The sequence below is a fragment of the Bufo gargarizans genome, chromosome 10, assembly GCF_014858855.1.
Source record: "Bufo gargarizans isolate SCDJY-AF-19 chromosome 10, ASM1485885v1, whole genome shotgun sequence".
Taxonomy (NCBI): Eukaryota; Metazoa; Chordata; class Amphibia; order Anura; family Bufonidae; genus Bufo; species Bufo gargarizans.
The window spans coordinates 51,770,946-51,793,321 of NC_058089.1; the positions used below are offsets into that span (position 1 = coordinate 51,770,946).

Sequence of the window (22,376 nt, forward strand, 5' to 3'; positions counted from 1 at the left end):
GATGAGATGCGGGAGCGTCGCGGGAAAATTTCAGCACGAGTGCAAAACATTTTAATGAGGTTTTTTTGTGAGAAAAATCTGCATGTTTGGTACCCAAACCCAAACCCGGACTTCTTCACAGAAGTTTGGGTTTGGGTTAGATGTTGTGTAGATTGTATTATTTTCCCTTATAACATGGTTATGGGGGAAAATAATAGCATTCTTAATACAGAATGCTTAGTACAATAGGGCTGGAGGGGTTAAAAAATAAATAAAAAATTATTAACTCACCTTAATCCACTTGTTCGCGCAGCCCGGCTTCTCTTCTTTCTTCAGGACCTGGGTAAAGGACCTTTGATGACATCACTGCGCTCATCACATGGTCCATCACATGATCCATCGCCATGGTAAAAAAAGATCATGTGACGGACCATGTGGTGAGCGCAGTGACATCACCACAGGTCCTTTTCCTCCTGCACAGCAAAGAAGAAGACAGAAGATAAGCCGGGCTGCGCGAACAAGTGGATTAAGGTGAGTTAAATTATTATTTATTTATTTTTTAACCCCTCCAGCCCTATTTCACTAAGCATTCTGTATTAAGAATGCTATTATTTTCCCTTATAACCATGTGATAAGGGAAAATAATAATGATCGAGTCCCCATCCCGATTGTCAACTAGCAACCGTGCATGAAAATCGCACCGCATCCGCACTTGCTTGTGGATGCTTGCGATTTTCATGCAGCCCCATTCATTTCTACGGAGCTTGCGTTGCGTGAAAAACGCACAAAATAGAGAATGTTGCGATTTTCACGCAACGCACAAGTGATGCGTGAAAATCACTGCTCATGTGCACAGCCCCATAGAAATGAATGGGTCAGGATTCAGTGCAGGTGCAATGCATTCAACTCACGCATTGCACCCGCGCGGAAATCTTGCCCGTGTGAAAGAGGCCTAAGAGTAACGGCAACACCCCCATTGCACCTAGGGGCTCATTTACATATATTAAAGCATCATTTTTCTCAGCAATGCGGGCACATATGAACATGGGACCAACACAGATGCCTTTAGCGCACACATGGAGCAGGTCAACCAGTGTCATAGCTGCAAATCTGCCGACAGATGCCCTTTAAACTTAATACTGGACAACCTACGTGTTATGAATTTTGGGACAATGATCAAAAGTAACAAGAATCACCTGCAGAACAAGGCTCCCCTGATCCCCGCCCCATCTAGTGAGGTGACTGGCACATCCAATTAGAGAACAAATCTAGATAAGCGCATATCCCAGAGGTGGACCCACATCTATGAGACACTTATGGCATATCCTGTGGAAATTCCATAAATATATAAAGGAATTGTATCTCAAAAATATTCTACAGTATTTAAACCAGCACCTGGATCTGAATACCTTTGTAATTGCATGTAATTAAAAATGTAGTATAGCCAGTGAGTTATTTAGTGAAATGTATCTGTATAGCGCCACCTGCTGTTTTTTCTTTTTCTTATTTCTTTGTCCTGCTCACTGAAAAGGTCGCACATGCTCAGTTTCATCCTTCAGCTGCCCCCTGAGATGTGATAGGTAGAGCTGAGACACGCCCCCTGAGCTGTGATAGGGAGAGCTGAGACATGGCCCCTGAGCTGTGATAGGTAGAGCTGAGACACGCCCCCTGAGCTGTGATAGGGAGAGCTGAGACACGCCTCCTTAGCTGTGATAGGTAGAGCTGAGACACGCCCCCTGAGCTGTGATAGGGAGAGCTGAGACACGCCCCCTGAGCTGTCAGCTTGATAAAAAACTATCTGAGCAATGAATATGGAGATCTCTGGATCCATGTGAGGTACAGGGCTGGTTCTATCTTTATTAGAAGGAGGTTGTCATGTACTATGTTATCTCAGATTTTCACTTTTTACATTAGTCATGGGATAACCCCTTTAAGGACTGAATACCCCTTTAAGTCATGTCAGTGTCTGCAGACAGAAGACTAATCACATACAGATTTCATGAAGGAACTAGTGGATTTTTTTTCTTTCAACTTTGAGTGTGAATGGAGAAGAAATAGATGTGTGACTCAAGACCAAACAAATTGTAAAACTGACAAAATAGGAGATAAACTAGTGATCATGGGGACAGGAATTTATCCTTAAATTTTTGTAGGTCTTCCTGTTGAAGTGTATAGTCAGCCTATTTCCAGTCTGTAATGGCTGATAGCAGAGAACAACAGATTCATTACCTTTAACTGTACAAGAAACGCTTTCGTTTTTATGTAATGAACTGAGCCACATTCTTCTGTCCAGATATAATTGTATCCTCTGCTACAAGTATACGATGTATTGCTGGACACAATAAAAAGGGAAATATCAATCTGCACCAGATGCATCACAATATTTCTGTGTAACGTGTTTACAGGAAGATGATTCTTTGTTAATACTCTCATTATTTTCTAATTCAAGCAAATTAGGGTAAACCGGCTATGGCATTATAATACTGTGCTATGGAAGTATAACTTTTTTCTATGCTATGAAAAAAATAGATAATACTATGAAAATAAAATGTATTATTTATTTATTTATTTTATTATTTTATTTATTTTATTTTCAAATAATATAATAATACCATGAAAATAAAATATAATGATGTACTATGGGTAAAAAAAATACTATGAAAATAAAATATAATGCTACACTATGAAAATGCAATCTAACACTAGACTATGGAAATTATAATGTGATAACTATGCTATGAAAATATCACATAATATTATACTATATGGGAATATAACACTACTATACCATAAAAAAAATTGTAATACTATACTATGGACATTATAATATGTTACTACTATGTAATAATATAATATCATATGGTACAGTAAGACCAACTTCACATATATCCAGCAGTTCAGTATAGTTCCCCTCCAGTGAGGTGCAGAAAACACCGGAGGAGAACTGAAGCTAGAACTGATCCCATAGTTTTCTATGGGATCGTTCATATTCATCTGGTGCATCACTGATGATGCTAGATGTCAAATAGCGCCAGACAGAAAAATGCTGCATGAAGTGTTTTCCTGTCTGGCGCTATCAGTATATAGACCCCAAATCTGTGCATTGTGAAGTATATATATATATATATATATATATATATATATATATATCAGTTGTGTCCAGCTCCCAGCCTATAACAATATACTATGGAAACATACTTTAATACTATATTAAGAAAATATATAGTAACACTATGGACATATAATACAATAAACATTATATTATTCTATGGCCATTATACTACTATATTAGGGATATTATAATATAATGCTTTACTATGTACTATATAAAGTATCACAGAATGAAATAGGATAAAAGTGCCTGCATGATATAGTCTGCAGTCAGGGTGCTCCAGCAGTGCCAGAAGCCCCGGACTGCTTCCTTAAAGTGCATCTGTCAGCAGCTTTGTATCTATGACACTGGCTGACCAGTTACATGTGCCCTTGGCAGCTGTGTAAGTCCCATGTTCATATGTGCCCGCATTGCTCAGAAAAATTATGTTTTAAATATATACAAATGAGCCTCTAGGAGCAACGGGGGCGTTGCCATTACATCTAGAGGCTCAGCTCTCTCTGCAACTGCTGCACCCTCTCCATTTTGATTGACAGGGCCGGGCTGATGTGATCACTTTTAAACTGCTTGCCCTTGTCATTCAAAGTGGAGAGGGCACAGATGTTGTAGAAAGAGCAGAACATTGCACCTAGAACAAGGGGAGTTGCCTTTATACCCAAGCACATATGAACATGGGACCAACACAGATGCCTTCAGCTGCCAAGCGCACATGTAACAGGTCAGCCAGTGTCATAGGTACAAAACTGCTGACAGATGCCCTTTAAAGATCCGGCAGCGCTCTCATAGTGTTTTGCTGGATTAGTGAGAGAGGTGTGCTTTTGGACACTCCTCTCTCTCTCTGCCCGACACCGACCTGTGTAATCAGTGTAGGCAGGAGAGGAAGATTGTTCAGCACATGGAGAAGACGGTGAGAAACATAACCCTCCTCATGCTGAAGTTCCCCAGCCAGCAGGGAGACACATGAAAGCTCTCATTTAGCGTAGATCCTTTGATGATGTCATCAGTGAGACGGGTCAGACCAGTAAGAAGAGGACTACACAGTGGGTGCTATATTGTACTGTGTACTGTAACTTCTGATGTTAATACTCCTATCATGTGTCCACATGCGCCACTGCTGTTTGTTTCAATGGTCAAAAGATGACACTAGGAATAAGAGGAGCTGACCGTAAGCTATTAACCCCTCTACTCTAGACATTGACCCCTCTTGTTCATTGAATACTCCAAAGACATACTGATAGGGACCTTAGATTGTGAGCCCCATTGGGGACAGTTGGATGATAATGTCTGTAAAGCGCTGCGGAATATAGTAGCGCTATATAAAATGCATAAAATAATAAATAAATAAATTTAAATTTAAATTAAATTAGTATAAAATATTTATTTTTAATTTCCTGTTGTCTAAACCTGAGGGGCGTCTTATGGTCAGGTGTATATATATAATTTGTTTATTTCATTTGTTTTTGCTAAAAATGAATCAGAATTGACATTCTCAATTTACGTTATTACGACCACCAGCCAATATCCAGAGTAATCGCCATGTACAGCATGGACAGCAGCTAAACGGGCTGGGAGTGACTCAGTAAGGTCCTGGTCGGTTGTCACCGGTATCTGGAGCCATGATGACTGAAGTGCATCCCTCAGCTGCTGGAGGATCCATAGAGCAAACACGACCATCAAGGTGGTCCTGCAGATGCTCAATTGGGTTCAGGTTTGAGGTAGTACTTGGAAGTCTTGGTCATGCTCTTCCAACCAATATTGGACATTTCTAGCCATGTGACATGTCTCATTGTCTTGCTGGAAGATCCCTTCCACCCCAGGAAAGACAATCAGCATGTATGGGTGTACGTGATCTGCAAGGATGGGTTCATACCCAAATTGGTTGAGAGTGCCTTCCATACGGATCATACCTCAGACCATAATGCAGCCACCACCAGCAATGGTTGCAGGGTGTTCTCTGGCGTTTTTCACCTGACACACCAACATCCATCCAATCTTGACATGATTCTTCGGAGGAGGCAACCCTTTACCAGTCATCGGAGGTCCAATTCTGATACTGCCCCAAAACACCTTATAAGCCCACCAAGCCAGCTCACCACACGTTACTTCCTTCATGAGCTATGCACTGCCGATGCTGAAAGTAGGAGGTGGTCATAATAATGTGACTCCACTGGGGTCTATAGAAGCCAGTGTATATCACCCATTGCAGTGCACAGCCACAGTTAATGTCCTGCGAGGCAGAATGATATATACTAGTGTGAGTACTAGAAGAGTATCCCTCACATGGACTTGAGAGGAGACAGATCCCCTGTGTTATGACTTATCAGTGTGAACAGATATCTATAGGTGCCTGTAAGATTTATAGAGCTGATTGCAGGCAGAAGTGCGGCACCAATTGTGAAAGGAAACACAAATCCCTCCAGTCTATTTCCTCCATGATTAATAGACAGCCGCCCTGATAGAACTAACAGCATCAGTAATGGCAGAGCAGGCCTGGCTCCCAAACACCTGTAATGGTGCCTACCCCGCTGTCATGGAATTTTTTTTAGAAGATGGAAATATATTTATGTATACTGTACATTCTAAGTATATATATCAAATAATAGTATATAATATATAATATCAGAAATCAAGGTCTATTTATTTCAGCAGAGGTACTTTCAGAGAGGTGGACAATATCGTGGGCTCCCCTTTCAAAGGGGCCCCTGAGGTCTGGAGCAACTGTCTAAGGGCTCATGCAGACGGACACTCCCCGGCCATGCCCGTATTGCGGCCCGCAAACACTTGAATGGGTCTGAAATCCAGAAGGTGCGGAACGGAAGCACGGAACCCCACGGAGTGCCTCCGTGGCGTTTCTCTCCGTGCCTCCACACCGCAAAAAAAATAGAACATGTTCTATTTTTTTGGGCAGTGTGGACAGATCACGTACCCATTCAAGTTGAATAGGTCTGCATCCGTCTGCGGAAACCTCATGGATAGTGTTGAGCGAACTTGTGTTTTAAGTTTGGCGTCTAAAGTTCGGGTTATCGGAGAATCGCGTTATGGATTCCGCTACTACGGACCATAACGGAATTTAGAATTCATAACGGGATTCTTCCATAACCCGAACTTTAGACGCCGAACTTAAAAGACAAGTTCGCTCAACACTACTCATGGATGTTGCCCATGTATTGGGGACCGCAAATTGCACAGCCCTAAGGGTACATGCACAGAGCATCCGCACTGAAATCCGCAGGTGTTCGCAGGCAAATCTGTGCGGTCAATCCGCATCAATAGGTGCAGATTTGCATGCGGATTTGCGTGCGGATTTGCTGTGGTTTCGATGCGGATTTTACTAAGTGAATGAAGAAAATCCGGTCAGGAAAAATAAAATAAATTGATATGCTGCGGATTTTAAAATCCGCACCGCAGGTCAAAATCCGCATTGTGTGCACTGAGAATTTCAAATTCTCATAGAATACAATGTACATGACCTACAGTGCGGATTTTCCGCACGCAAATCCGCGTGGAAAATCCGCACGCAATCCTGATCGTGTGCATTTAGCCATAGGCTACGGCTAGACTGCATTTTGCTGTTTGTTGTGTTTTGGGTTTTTTTGTTTTGCATTTTTGGGCAAATTTTTATGCCTTTTTTTAATTAGTGTGTTTTAGCACATACATTTTTTTTGACATTTTTGACATTTTGAAAGTATGTACTCCTCTGATGTCACTTCCTCTGGAAAAAAAAGCCATGGTTAAAAAAATACTATTAAAAAACACCATTAAAAAAACGCCACATACATTGACACGTTTCAAGCTGGCCAAAATAAACCAATGGGACAAAATGAATGCAAGAAAATGAAGAAAAAAAAAACAACAAACATTGACACATTGAACCAAAAAAATAAGGAAAAATAATGCCACTAAAAAATGTTTAAAATATGTTTGTAAGGCGTTTCATTATTTCCAGAAAGCAAACATATGGAAGTGGTTATTTTGCCTTAAAAACACTGCAAAGAAACACACACACATAAAAAAGCAAAATGTCACAAAAACACAAAAAACTATTTGTAAGCCTTCTTTCACCAATACTTTTTGGCCTTTAAAATTTTTTATTTAAGGTGTTTTTCACTGGTGTTTTGATCTTTTTATTTAATGCATTTTAACAAAAAAATAATTAGAAAAAAAAGGCTTTATTTGTTTCCCCCGTGTATGTCAGACCACTCGAAAAAGTGCGGCCCTACTTTGCCCCACTATCTATAAATCCTGCCCTGTGTGAAGAGCAAACATGGCCGTATACATTAGATGAACATAGGTCAAACTCACAGATTATGGTAGGATCGGAAACAGTGTCGGACTGGGGTACCATTTATTTTGGGGGCCCACCGTACGGATACATTCAAATATAATAAATAATCTAAAAAGTGTTTTATATGAACATGGGCTGGTGGAGGTGCTGTACATTGAATATATGTATGTAGTGCAGTAAGTCTAATGTGTTATGTGCCGGGGGTGGGAGAATAGGGGCCCACTTTGCCCAGGGGGGGCCCACCAGGGGATTCCCCTGTACCCCTGTAGGCCTGTCCAAGCCTGATCCAAAAACCATCTAATGTGTGCGGGGGGGGGGGGGGAGTATCAGGCAGCTGGATTACAACATGCCCATTCCTTTTGTTCTCAAGCAGATAAGCCGACATTTTCCTTCTCCCCGAACCCTCTTCCTAGTAAATATATGTATGGGGGATCGGGAGAGATAGCTGAGTGTTCCATCGACAGCTATGTAAAGTGTATGGCGGGTTAAAAAGATCTGCGATGCTAGGGAGGCTCGTTCCCGCCACGGCCTGCTATTGGCTGCCCCCACATCGCCGGATGTTTTGATCCGCGCGACGGGGAGATGCAGAGGCGGCCGTGTGGGCATCAGAGCAATGTAGGTGCCAGGGAATGGGGTAAGTATAACCAGTATGAGGGGCCCGGGCATTATAGGGGTTGGATAACCCCTTTAAAGGGCTTCTGTCACCCCACTAAACCGTTTTTTTTTTTTTTTTGTTTACTTATAACCCCTATAGTGCGATCTCCCTATACATAAGCTAAATAATAATTTAGGTTCAGTAGAATTTGTTAAAAACTTAATTTTAAAATATGCAAATTACCTTGCTACCAGTAAGTAGGGCGGCTACTTGCTGGTAGCAGCCGCATCCTCCGATCCTAAAGACGCCCCCTCCTCATGTTGATTGCCAGGGAACGGGATCGTCCTCTGCTGGCCCTGTCTGCTATCAAGATCTCGCACCGTAACGGTATTCAGTCGGCGCAGGCGCACTGAGAGGCGGCCACTCCATCCTCAATGCTCCTGCGCCGATGACGTCACATCTACACCTGGCGCAGGCGCATTGAGGATGGAGCGGCCGCCTCTCAGTGCGCCTGCGCCGACTGAATACCGTTACGGTGCGAGATCTTGATAGCAGACAGGGCCAGCAGAGGACGATCCCGTTCCCTGGCAATCAACATGAGGAGGGGGCGTCTTTAGGATCAGAGGATGTGGCTGCTACCAGCAAGTAGCCGCCCTACTTACTGGTAGCAAGGTAATTTGCATATTTTAAAATTATGTTTTTAACAAATTCTACTGAACCGAAATGATTATTTAGCTTTTGTATACAGAAATCGCACTATAGGGGTTATAAGTAAACAAAAAAAAACAAAAAACGGTTTAGTGGGGTGACAGAAGCCCTTTAAGGGAAAGCTTGCCTTGTGCCATTGATTGGCTGATATGAAACACTGCAGGGGTTCAGGTGTCTGTGGCTTCTCATTGTATAACTGCAGCTGCTGAAGAGCCTCTTTATCTATGAAGATTGTTAGCAGTGCATGTCATTAAAGGGAATGTATCATCAGAAAATCACCTATTGTTTAAATCATGTTTTCATGTTTAACATATTTTAAAAGAATTTTTTGTGGTTTTTTTCTTTTTCCATGTCATTATCTATATTTAAACAAAAACCATAAAATCTTGCAGTTTGTGCGCTGAGTAATAGGCGCCACGTCTTGGTCAGTACAGATCACTTTACTGTAGTTATCTTATTATTACAGGCAGGATTAGAACGACAGATACCACCTTTGTGTATTGATAAGATGGGATCCACCATTCACAGTAGGTGATTGTAAAAGCTTATCTGCTCCCTCTCTGTACAATGACCTCTGCACAGGTCACAGAGCATGCCTAGAAAACTCTCCCATAGAAGTCAATGGGGTCGCCTCCTGACCATTGTGTCTATGGACCATGGGGCTGCCGTAAAGCAATTTTCTTAATGCTTTCTAAACGCTGTTAAGAACATCTCTGGCGAGATGGCCGCCCCCATAATCATGTTCAGGAAATAGAATAAAAAATGTGCAATCAAACAATAAAAACAGATAAGAAAAAAGGACATGTGAGGCTATCTGGGTTTTAACCGGCAGATACGTTTTTGGTGACAGATTTCGATTAAACAGGAGAAGTAACCAAGGTGATCTGTGACAGCGAGAGCGAAGTATTAGATTTGTAGGTATTGTCCCACAGAACCTGGGACCTGTATACAGGGCACTCCGTATATAATATACTGTATACAGGGCACGCTGTATATAATATACTGTATACAGGACACACTGTATATAATATACTGTATACAGGACATGCTGTATATAATATACTGTATACAGGGCACTCCGTATATAATATACTGTATACAGGGCACTCTGTATATAATATACTGTATACAGGGCACGCTGTATATAATATACTGTATACAGGACATGCTATATATAATATACTGTATACAGGGCACTCTGTATATAATATACTGTATACAGGACACGCTGTATATAATATGCTGTATACAGGGCACGCTGTATATAATATACTGTATACAGGGCGCGCTGTATATAATATACTGTATACAGGGCACGCTGTATATAATATACTGTATACAGGACACACTGTATATAATATACTGTATACAGGACATGCTATATATAATATACTGTATACAGGACATGCTGTATATAATATACTGTATACAGGGCATGCTGTATATAATATACTGTATACAGGGCACTCTGTATATAATATACTGTATACAGGACACGCTGTATATAATATGCTGTATACAGGGCACGCTGTATATAATATACTGTATACAGGGCGCGCTGTATATAATATACTGTATACAGGGCACGCTGTATATAATATACTGTATACAGGGCGCGCTGTATATAATATACTGTATACAGGACACGCTGTATATAATATGCTGTATACAGGGCACGCTGTATATAATATACTGTATACAGGGCGCGCTGTATATAATATACTGTATACAGGGCATGCTGTATATAATATACTGTATACGGGGCACACTGTATATAATATACTGTATACAGGGCACGCTGTATATAATATACTGTATACAGGGCACGCTGTATATAATATACTGTATACAGGGCGCGCTGTATATAATATACTGTATACAGGGCACGCTGTATATAATATACTGTACACAGGGCACTCCGTATATAATATACTGTACACAGGGCACTCCGTATATAATATACTGTATACAGGGCACTCCGTATATAATATACTGTATACAGGGCACGCTGTATATAATATACTGTATACAGGGCACTCCGTATATAATATACTGTATACAGGGCACGCCGTATATAATATACTGTATACAGGACGTGCTGTATATAATACACTGTATACAGGATATGCTGTATATAATATACTGTATACGACACATGCTATATATAATATACTGTATACAAGACATGCTGTATATAATATACTGTATACAGAGCACACTGTATATAATATACTGTATACAGGGCATGCTATATATAATATACTGTATACAGGGCACGCTGTATATAATATAATATACTGTATACAGGGCATGCTGTATATAATATACTGTATACAGTGCATGCTGTATATAATATACTGAATACAGGGCACTCAGTATATAATATACTGTATACAGGGCATACTATATATAATATACTGTATACAGTGCATGCTGTATATAATATACTGTATAAAGGGCACACTGTATATAATATACTGTATACGAGACATGCTATATATAATACACTGCATACAGGGCACGCTATATATAATATACTGTATGCAGGACATGCTGTATATAATATACTGTATACAGGACATGCTATATATAATATACTGTATGCAGGACATGCTATATATAATATACTGTATACAGGACATGCTATATATAATATACTGTATGCAGGACATGCTGTATATAATATACTGTGTGCAGGACATGCTATATATAATATACTGTATACATGGCACGCTGTATATAATATACTGTATACAGGACATGCTATATATAATATACTGTACACAGGGCATACTATAGATAATATACTGTATACAGGACACGCTATATATAATATACTGTATACAGGGCATACTATAGATAATATACTGTATACAGGACATGCTATATATAATATACTGTATACAGGGCATACTATATATAATATACTGTATACAGGACATGCTATATATAATATACTGTATACAGGGCATACTATATATAATATACTGTATACAGGACATGCTATATATAATATACTGTATGCAGGGCACACTGTATATAATGTCCTGTATACAGGGCATGCTATATATAATATATTGCATATAGGACATGCTATATATATAATATACTGTATACAGGGCACTCCGTATATAATATACTGTATACAGGGCACTCCGTATATAATATACTGTATACAGGGCACACCGTATATAATATACTGTATACAGGACATGCTATATATAATATACTGTATGCAGGACATGCTATCTATAATATACTGTATACAGGACATGCTGTATATAATACACTGTATACAGGACATGCTGTATATAATATACTGTATACGAGACATGCTATATATAATACACTGCATACAGGACATGCTATATATAATATACTGTATACAGGGCACGCTGTATATAGTGTACTGTATACAGGACACATTGTATATAATATACTGTAAACAGGACATGCTATATATAATATACTGTGTACAGTGCATGCTATATATAATATACTGTATACAGGACATGCTATATATAATATACTGTATACAGGACATGCTATATATAATATACTGTATACAGGGCACGCTGTATATAATATACTGTATACAGGGCATGCTATATATAATATACTGTATACAGTGCATGCTGTATATAATATACTGTATAAAGGGCACACTGTATATAATATGCTGTATACAGGACATGTTATATAAAATATACTGTATACATGACATGCTATATATAATATACTGTATACAGGACGCGCTGTATATAATACACTGTATACAGGATATGCTGTATATAATATACTGTATACGAGACATGCTATATATAATACACTGCATACAGGACATGCTATATATAATATACTGTATACAGGGCACGCTGTATATAGTGTACTGTATACAGGACACATTGTATATAATATACTGTAAACAGGACATGCTATATATAATATACTGTATACAGGACGTGCTGTATATAATACACTGTATACAGGATATGCTGTATATAATATACTGTATACAAGACATGCTGTATATAATGTACTGTATACAACGCACAATGTATATAATATACTGTATACAGGGCATGCTATATATAATATACTGTATACAGGACATGCTATATATAATATACTGTATACAGGGCACGCTGTATATAATATACTGTATACAGGGCATGCTATATATAATATACTGTATACAGGGCACTCTGTATATAATATACTGTATACAGTGCATGCTGTATATAATATACTGTATAAAGGGCACACTGTATATAATATGCTGTATACAGGACATGTTATATAAAATATACTGTATACATGACATGCTATATATAATATACTGTATACAGGACGCGCTGTATATAATATACTGTATACAGGACATGCTGTATATAATATACTGTATACGAGACATGCTATATATAATACACTGCATACAGGACACACTGTATATAATATACTGTATACAGGACATGCTATATATAATATACTGTATACAGGACATGCTGTATATAATATACTGTATACAGGACATGCTATATATAATATACTGTATACAGGGCACGCTGTATATAATATACTGTATACAGGACATGCTATATATAATATACTGTACACAGGGCTCACAGTATATAATATACTGTATACAGGGCATACTATATATAATATACGGTATACAGGACATGCTGTATATAATATACTGTATGCAGGAAATGCTATATATAATATACTGTATACAGGACATGCTATATATAATATACTGTATACAGGGCATACTATATATAATATACGGTATACAGGACATGCTGTATATAATATACTGTATGCAGGAAATGCTATATATAATATACTGTATACAGGACATGCTATATATAATATACTGTATACAGGGCATACTATATATAATATACTGTATACAGGACATGCTATATATAATATACTGTATACAGGGCACGCTGTATATATTGTACTGTATACAGGGCATGCTGTATATAATATACTGTATACAGGACATGCTGTATATAATATACTGTATACAGGACACTCCGTATATAATATACTGTATACAGGGCACATTGTATATAATATACTGTATACAGGGCATGCTGTATATAATATACTGTATACAGGGCACTCTGTATATAATATACTGTATACAGGACATGCTATATATAATATACTGTATACAGGACACTCCGTATATAATATACTGTATACAGGACACTCTGTATATAATATACTGTATACAGGGCACACTGTATATAATATACTGTATACAGGACACTCCGTATATAATATACTGTATACAGGGCACACTGTATATAATATACTGTATACAGGGCACGCTGTATATAATATACTGTATACAGGACATGCTGTATATAATATACTGTATACAGGACATGCTATATATAATATACTGCATACAGGACACACTGTATATAATATACTGTATACAGGACACACTGTATATAATATACTGTATACAGGACATGCTGTATATAATATACTGTATACAGGACACACTGTATATAATATACTGTATACAGGACATGCTATATATAATATGCTGTATACAGGACATGCTAAATATAATATACTGTATACAGGGCATACTATATATAATATACTGTATACAGGACACGCTATATATAATATACTGTATACAGGGCACGCTATATATAATATACTGTATACAGGACACGCTATATATAATATACTGTATACAGGGCACGCTATATATAATATACTGTATACAGGACACGCTGTATATAATATTCTGTATACAGGGCACGCTGTATATAATATACTGTATACAGGACATGCTATATATAATATACTGTATACAGGACATGCTGTATATAATATACTGTATACAGGGCACGCTGTATATAATATACTGTATACAGGGCACGCTGTATATAATATACTGTATACAGGGCACACTATATATAATATACTGTATACAGGACACACTGTATATAATATACTGTATACAGGACACACTATATATAATATACTGTATACAGGACACGCTATATATAATATACTGTATACAGGACACGCTATATATAATATACTGTATACAGGGCATGCTATATATAATATACTGTATACAGGACATATATAAGATATTTTCACTCCATAGGTCGCACAGTCTGTGCTGTGGTCGGGACATTGTACTTCTCCTTCTTGCTCCTCTTCGCCAGTGACCCCCATACTGGAGCCCCCCGACCTTGACCCCAGGGCCGGACAGACAATAGCCGGGCTGCAGTCTCTGCTCTATTCCTGGGCCTGTAACCTTGTGGAGCTTTTCAATAAGAGGAAATGGAGGCAAAGGTGTCTGCCAATTAACACCGGGCGGCAATCATTCCCTGCTGGATATTAAATCAATGCCCCGGCTTCCCAATGGCAGGAGCTGCTTAATTGACCGGCAAATTGACTCCACGGCAATCCTTTATGACACCATTCATTGATTACTGACCACAGGCCTCCTGGAATTATATGTGGGGGGCACAGAGAGAAACCCACCCCAGTACACAGCCAGAGCTGCCACTAATTACAGCATGTGGAAGATGCAGGAGGTGTGGGTGGATAGAGAGATAGATAGATAGATAGATAGATAGATAGATATTAGATAGATAGATAGATAGATATGAGATAAATAGATTCGATATTAGATAGATGGAGTCGATTAGATATGAGATTATTATATATAATAGATAATAGAGATAGAGATTAATAGATAGAGGCAGAACTCATATGATTAATCGATATATGATAGATAAATATGAGACAGATAGATAATAGAAGAAGATTATATTAGAGCGATAATACAAGACACTTCTATATGATAGAAGGTTAATAGAGATGAGAGATGAGCTCATATTAACTAGGTAGATATATAATACAGAGAGGTTTTATAAGATAGATAATAGATATGTAGAATATATATGATAGATGGTTTAATTAAGAGATGATAAGTAGATAGACAGACAGACAAATAGATATAGATAGATAGATAGATAGATAGATAGCTAGATAGATAGACAAATAGATAGATAGATACAGATAGATAATAGCTATATTATAAAATTAATATTCCAGTATCCCAGGGCTTGAGACAATACACACAGAAAAATAATTTCAATACTCACAAAGTAAAGAGTTTTGATAAAATAAGATTGAAATTATTTGATGTGTTTAGTGTAATATAACAGATTCTGCGTATTTTGTGAAAAAAGACGATATCAATAAAAAGATAAATAGATAAATAAATAAATAAATATTATGTTAAGAAAAACTGAAATCATCAAAGATAATGTGAATGCAAAGATACATTTTATATTCTGCTAATGGTTCTAAAACTGCCTAATTGTGTATTTGAAATGTTGGGGTTTAAGGCATCATAAAAGCGAAATATACATAAAAATATATATTGTTAAAAATTATAAAATCTATATTTTATATATATGTATTTAATTCTATAAACAAGAACATTATTTGTGTCGATAATTTACCGCTAATAAGAAGAAACATTGACTGTACTTTTCGCCTTTCCGCTCGGTTTACGCACAGTCCGCGGCAGTGATGGTACAGGTGAGGAGGACACAGAAGATGGTACAGGTGAGGAGGACACAGGAGATGGTACAGGTGAGGAGGACACAGGAGATGGTACAGGTGAGGAGGACACAGGAGATGGTACAGGTGAGGAGGACACAGGAGATGGTACAGGTGAGGAGGACACAGGAGATGGTACAGGTGAGGAGGACACAGGAGAATACCAGTCACCATACACGTAAATAACATGATTTGATACTAATTTTGTCGTAGATAATTTAATGAGGTGTTTGATAAATTCATTCATAAACAATCCCTTGATCTCGCAGGGCTCACGGCCGGTACTTGTTGGGTGCCTGGTCCTGTCCCATTAGTACTTGCTGATGATCCAGAGATACTGGCGGCTGCTGCCGGATCACTAGGTGCTGACCCCCCCAGGAGCGTGTGAAAGAGCAGCAACAAGTGACACGAGGAGTAATAGAGGGAAGGTGAAAGTTCATTATCGTGTAATGTGAAATTAAGGACATGCCACTCCGACTAATTGATCCCTGGCAGATTCCTATCTCCTGGGATCATCTGTTTATGCAGAAGCAAAGCGATCACTACATGAGCCGATCATTACCTGTAATGCCCATTACTCCAGTATTCCTTCTAGATATTCATAGACTACCGACTCATATCTATCAATTTATCAATCAATCAATCAATCTGTATCTATCTATCTATCTATCAATCAATCAATCAATCAATCAATCAATATCTATCTATCTATTATCTATTTATTTAATCTGTTTATGCAGAAGCAAAGCGACCACTACATGAGCCGATCATTACCTGTAATTACCATTACTCCAGTATTCCCTCTGGATATTCATAAAATACCGACTCCTATCTATTATCTATCTATCTATCTATCTATCTATCTATCTATCTATCTATCTATCTATCATCTATCTACTAATGTCTCATTTGAGAAAAGTTCATATTTTCTCCCATTCTCACAAAATTCTCACGGTTCCCAGTTGCTCCCAGTTGTTGCTGCTCAGCCCAGTCCTGTTATTTTTGTGGCTGGTCTCTGACGCCCATGCTTCACTTGCATTTTTTATAATTGGGGTAAATGGTCACCCCCTCCCCTCTGTGGCTGGGGTCTGGCTCAGGAGAGCAGTGATAGAAGGGCTGTGTATGAATGGAGATGGGGCTGGGACTCCACCTCCCAGTGAGGAGAAGCCCCTATTAGAGCATTAGGGTCCTGGCCAGTAGGAGACACTAGGAGAGGCAGCTCCCACACCGCACAGCTCCTGCAGGACTCCTGGTCACAGCACCCACACCCAGGAACTATATCCATTGCTGTGGAGCAGGACTATTGAGTGGACCCCAACACCTCACCCTGAAGTCCAGCATCAGTCCCTCCAGCATTCAGATGGGGTCTGATGTGAGGGACATGAACACCCTGCTGCCCCCTGTGTCTTCTCTCTCCGGGAACAGTAGCTGTAACATGCCAGTCAGCAGCAGTGGGCAGTGGGCACCAGTCCTGGACTTCCCACCAGGGGCCCCATACTCTTCCCTCACTCCCCACTCTTTTATCAAGCAAGAGCCCAGCTGGAACCCGGATCTCCATGAGGATCAGTGTCTCAGCGCCTTCACCGTCCACTTCTCTGGGCAGTTCACGGGCACAGCCGCCGGAGCCTGCAGGTATGGGCCATTCAGTGCACCCCCTGCCAGCCAGGCGACCACCGGGCAGCCGAGGATGTTCACTAATGCCCCCTACCTGTCCAACTGCCTGGAGAACCAGCAAAGCATCAGGAACCAAGGTAGGTCCATGGCTGCCAGCAGGACAGTGACCTGCAGATATAGTCCATCTGCCTCTCTCATGTCAGTCTAGCACCTAGTACATATGCCACATTATCTATCTATCTATCTATCTATTTATTTATCTATCTATCTATGTATATATATACTATCATTATCTATCTATCTATCTATCTATCTATCTATCTATCTATCATTATCTATCTATCTACTATCATTATCTATCTATCTGTTTATATATCTCATATCTATCTATCTATCTATCTATCTATCTATCTATCTATCTATCTATCTATCTATCATATATCTATCTATCTAACTATCGATCTGTTATCTATCTTCTATATTCTATCTATCTATCTATCTATCTATCTATCTATCTATCTATCTATCTATATAAAGCACGGTATAGCACATACATTACTCGTGGGGGTCATGTAAAAATTTAGGGATCATATCAGAATTAACTTGAGTAGTTTCAGTGCCTGTAAATGTTTTTATTATTTAAAGTTATATGGATTAAAATGTTAACATGTATGGGCCAATATTTACCAGCATTAGATGATTACTATATATTCCAATATTTGACCACTTTTTAGCAAATGTTCTACCATGCTGAACAGACTACTGATATGCTCAAAATTATCTATCTATCTATCTATCTATCTATCTATCTATCTATCTATCTATCACTTCTATCTATTATCTATCTATCATCTATTTATCTATCTTTCTTCTATTTATCTAGATATTTTATATCTGTATATAATTTATCTATGTTATATGATATGTGTCTCGGTGTATCGCTAAATATTGCCTATGATACAATCTATAGAAGGTTCTGGTTCCTGGTCCAGTCTGAGTAAATGCAGGTGACGGTTCTTCAGGTTCAAGTTCAGACAGACATCATTGCTGTTACATAATGAGAGCGCCCAGGAGTGGACAGGGGATTAGGAGCAGCCCCTGTGTAATCTCAGTGCACTCACCTACAAGATCACAGCAGTGCCTGCATTCCTGGAGACAACTCTGAGCCTATACCAAGCAGTAATCCTACCTCTGAGGAATACTATTCATATAGACACTGCAGATTCTGTATATACAGAGGAAAATACCAGAGTGAACGAAAGGAAGGTGGAAAAAGAGAAAAAAACAAACATATTATATATATATATATATATATATATATATACACACACATCATGAATATACTACATATATGTAAGAGACACACATGCATAGATAGATAATAGATAGATTCGATAGATAGATAGATAGATATTAGATCTGAGATTGTAGATGGATACACGAACAAGAATTAGAAGTTGTAGGTTCCTATGCTTGTAGAGATAGATATTAAAAAGTAGATAAATATGAAAAAGAGATAGACAGAGACACAAATAAATAGATATAGATAGATAGATAGATGAGCATCTAGTGAGAATCTCTGCTATGCAGAGGGATAACATACTTTGCAAATCTATCTATCTATAAGAATAGGAACCTACAATGTCTAATTCTTGTTCATATATCCACTAGAATTATTACTCTACATTCCCAGTAGCTTTTCTGAATATTTGGTATAATAAGACCCATGAAATACATCTAGCAGATAATAATGGTGTCAGACCGGATCTGGTCAAGGCTAGAACCATGATGCTTGGTCTACTTCGTGAGAAAGATGTTACCTTGATGGAACAATGTCCCATTTTGCCCAGCCTTGTAGAGTTGCACTGTGACCATCTCCTCCAGTCTTTGTTCCCTCTTTCATCCTCTCTCCTTGCCTCCAGCTGGGGAGCATTCTGGTTTTCAGCACCCTGCAATCAGCCCTGGTGTGATAAGACTCTAATTACCTAGAACTTGGTATCAGCAGAGGATTTGCTCTGAGCCACAGTCCCTTATCAAATTCCTGAAGTTTTGGGTCAGGCAGGACCAGGAAATGTGACCAAAAACATCATTCTGCCTTTCAGATGGATTTGTCAAGGTCACAGATGAGACATATTGATACATTGTAACGAGCACCACAGCAGTGTCTGTGCATTGTTCAGGGACAGCCAGCCTAGTTTTATGGGGGAGTGAAGACAAGAAGCTGCATCCCCTGTGCTGTCACTTATTCAGTAGAACTAAGTGGGTAATGGTCAAAACTGGTAATTAAGTGAAAACAAATATATATATTTTTAAAATAAATAAATAAAATAGTAAAAATAAAAAGATATCAAATTATCTATGTATATCTTTGTTTAAATAAACAATAGTAAGAAATAAAAATAAATGAAATACATAATACAATAGGATAAAATATTTATTGAATATAAAATGACACACACTATCTTCTATCTATCTATCTATCTATCTCATATCTATCTATCTATCTATCTATCTATCAATCTAATCTATCTATCCGAGTGTGTATGGGCCAGTACACACACCTCTATTTTAGTTCTATACAATACTATAATAGTTATTAATTCAGTCGTTAATGGGGGTTTTACAGGAAAACGTTTCAATTTATCTGGTTTAAACCATATTACAAAATAGACAATTAGAAAATAAAAAGTAAAAAATCATCTGGATATTAGAATAGTCCATTATTCTGGCTGTCGGTGTTATTCTTCTTCTTACTACATCTTCTAGTTAATGTGCACATTGTAAAGTTTCACTATTTTTCTATATTTGCGGGAAAAAGGATAAGGGAAAAAGTGTGGGGGAGGGGGGTAAAAAAAAATTATATTGTAATTACTATGTTTACTTTCTATTGGCACATTGTATTATTGCACTAAACTGCCCCATGTAATTAATGAAAGTGCCTGTTCCAGGGGTGATGGATGACCCCAGGGCTGAAGAAAGGGCTGACTCTATTTGTTTGCTGTACATATTGGGAGGCTGTTTTTTTTTTGTCAAGTAATTTTCCATTCACTGGGATTAATGCTATTTATAACTGTATTTCTTAAAAAAAAATATCACAAAACAAAACAAAATTAAAAAAAATCTCATTAACTCACAGGATGCAACAATTGTTACTAGTGAAATTTTTTCCTTCATCAGTGGAAAATTGAGATATTGTCTAGATTTAAAATTCGAAAAAATGTAAAGATGTTACTATTTTTATAATATACATTTCCATAATAATAGATATAGCTAAATTATTATTATTTGTATGATTATTATTATTAGTATTATTATATTTATGATTATTATTACTATTATTATTAGTATTATTACATTTATGATTATTAGTAATACTATTATTTGATTATTATTAGTATTATTATATTTATCATTATTATTACTATTAATACTATTATTATTTGATTATTATTAGTATTATTATATTTATCATTATTAATAATGTATTTATTGTAATTTTTATTATTATTTTCAACTAACAAGCCTATTAATGCCTCACATATTACAGATCATGTATATGCTATGTAATGTTCCCAAAAATTATAAATATGGTACATTAAAATAAATTTACTTTTTAGATGGACATGATGATATGTTTCCCTATGTAATATAAAGTGTTTTCCTGCTTTCATAATGGCTAATAATTATTAATAATATGATAACCACAGACCTTTTGGAGTATTAGGCTATATTCATAGAATTTCTGCCATTGAAAAGATATACGTGAATGAATGGGTTGTTTCTGCAGCATTTACATGGATTTCTGCAAAATTCATTCAGATAAATGTAACAGAACAAATGTATAGTCAGTAACTGATCTCTGTTGTCAATATTTAATTCAGAAAACATAGGAACATCATAATGGTTTCGTATTTTATTTTATTTATTTTTTGCTTTTTTCTGTCTGTAAAACTGCATAAAAATGAAAATAAGTTTTTTTTTGCATATTCATTTTTATGTTTTTCTTTGAAGACACACAAAAAATCTACCAAAGTCTATAAAGCAAAATACCCCTAAAAAGGTCCCCTATATGATTTCCTACAGACCAGTATTGCGGCTTGGCAGCTGTTTTTAAACTACTACTCCCAGTATGCTAGGAGTTGTAGTTTTGGTATGGGGCCAGTGTGGGTTGGTTTAATTTTTCTATTTGTGACTATATCACAAGGTTACAGTAAACGTACAGCAGAAAAGTCGCGTGATATAAAAATGTGTGCGGCTTGTCTGCAACTTGCTGTCCTAAGACTATTTTAGAGCTGTGATTTGGCTGTGAGAACACGGGCACGTTACAGGCAAAGTCGCAGGCGAGTCTCTTGCTGCGCGCGACTTCCATTAAAATCAATGGAGGCAAAGTTGTGCGCAACTTGCGACACAAAATCCGGCATGTCTGGATTTTTTTGTGACTGTCCTATTGTAGTCACACCGTG

General features: G+C 37.7%; 1 protein-coding gene across 3 annotated transcripts in view; it reads left to right on the forward strand.

The window, feature by feature from the left end:
• The first annotated feature begins 17,446 nt into the window (after positions 1-17,446).
• WT1 (WT1 transcription factor) overlaps positions 17,447-22,376 on the forward strand; it is a 41,013-nt gene continuing 36,083 nt past the window's right edge. For 2 of the 3 annotated variants that reach the window (XM_044270892.1, XM_044270893.1), the window contains exon 1: positions 17,447-18,050. In XM_044270892.1, the coding sequence (XP_044126827.1) occupies positions 17,660-18,050 (391 nt within the window). In that variant the 5' untranslated portion in view covers positions 17,447-17,659. The remainder of the gene's footprint in view (positions 18,051-22,376) is intronic. The other variant, XM_044270894.1, reaches the window with a different exon arrangement.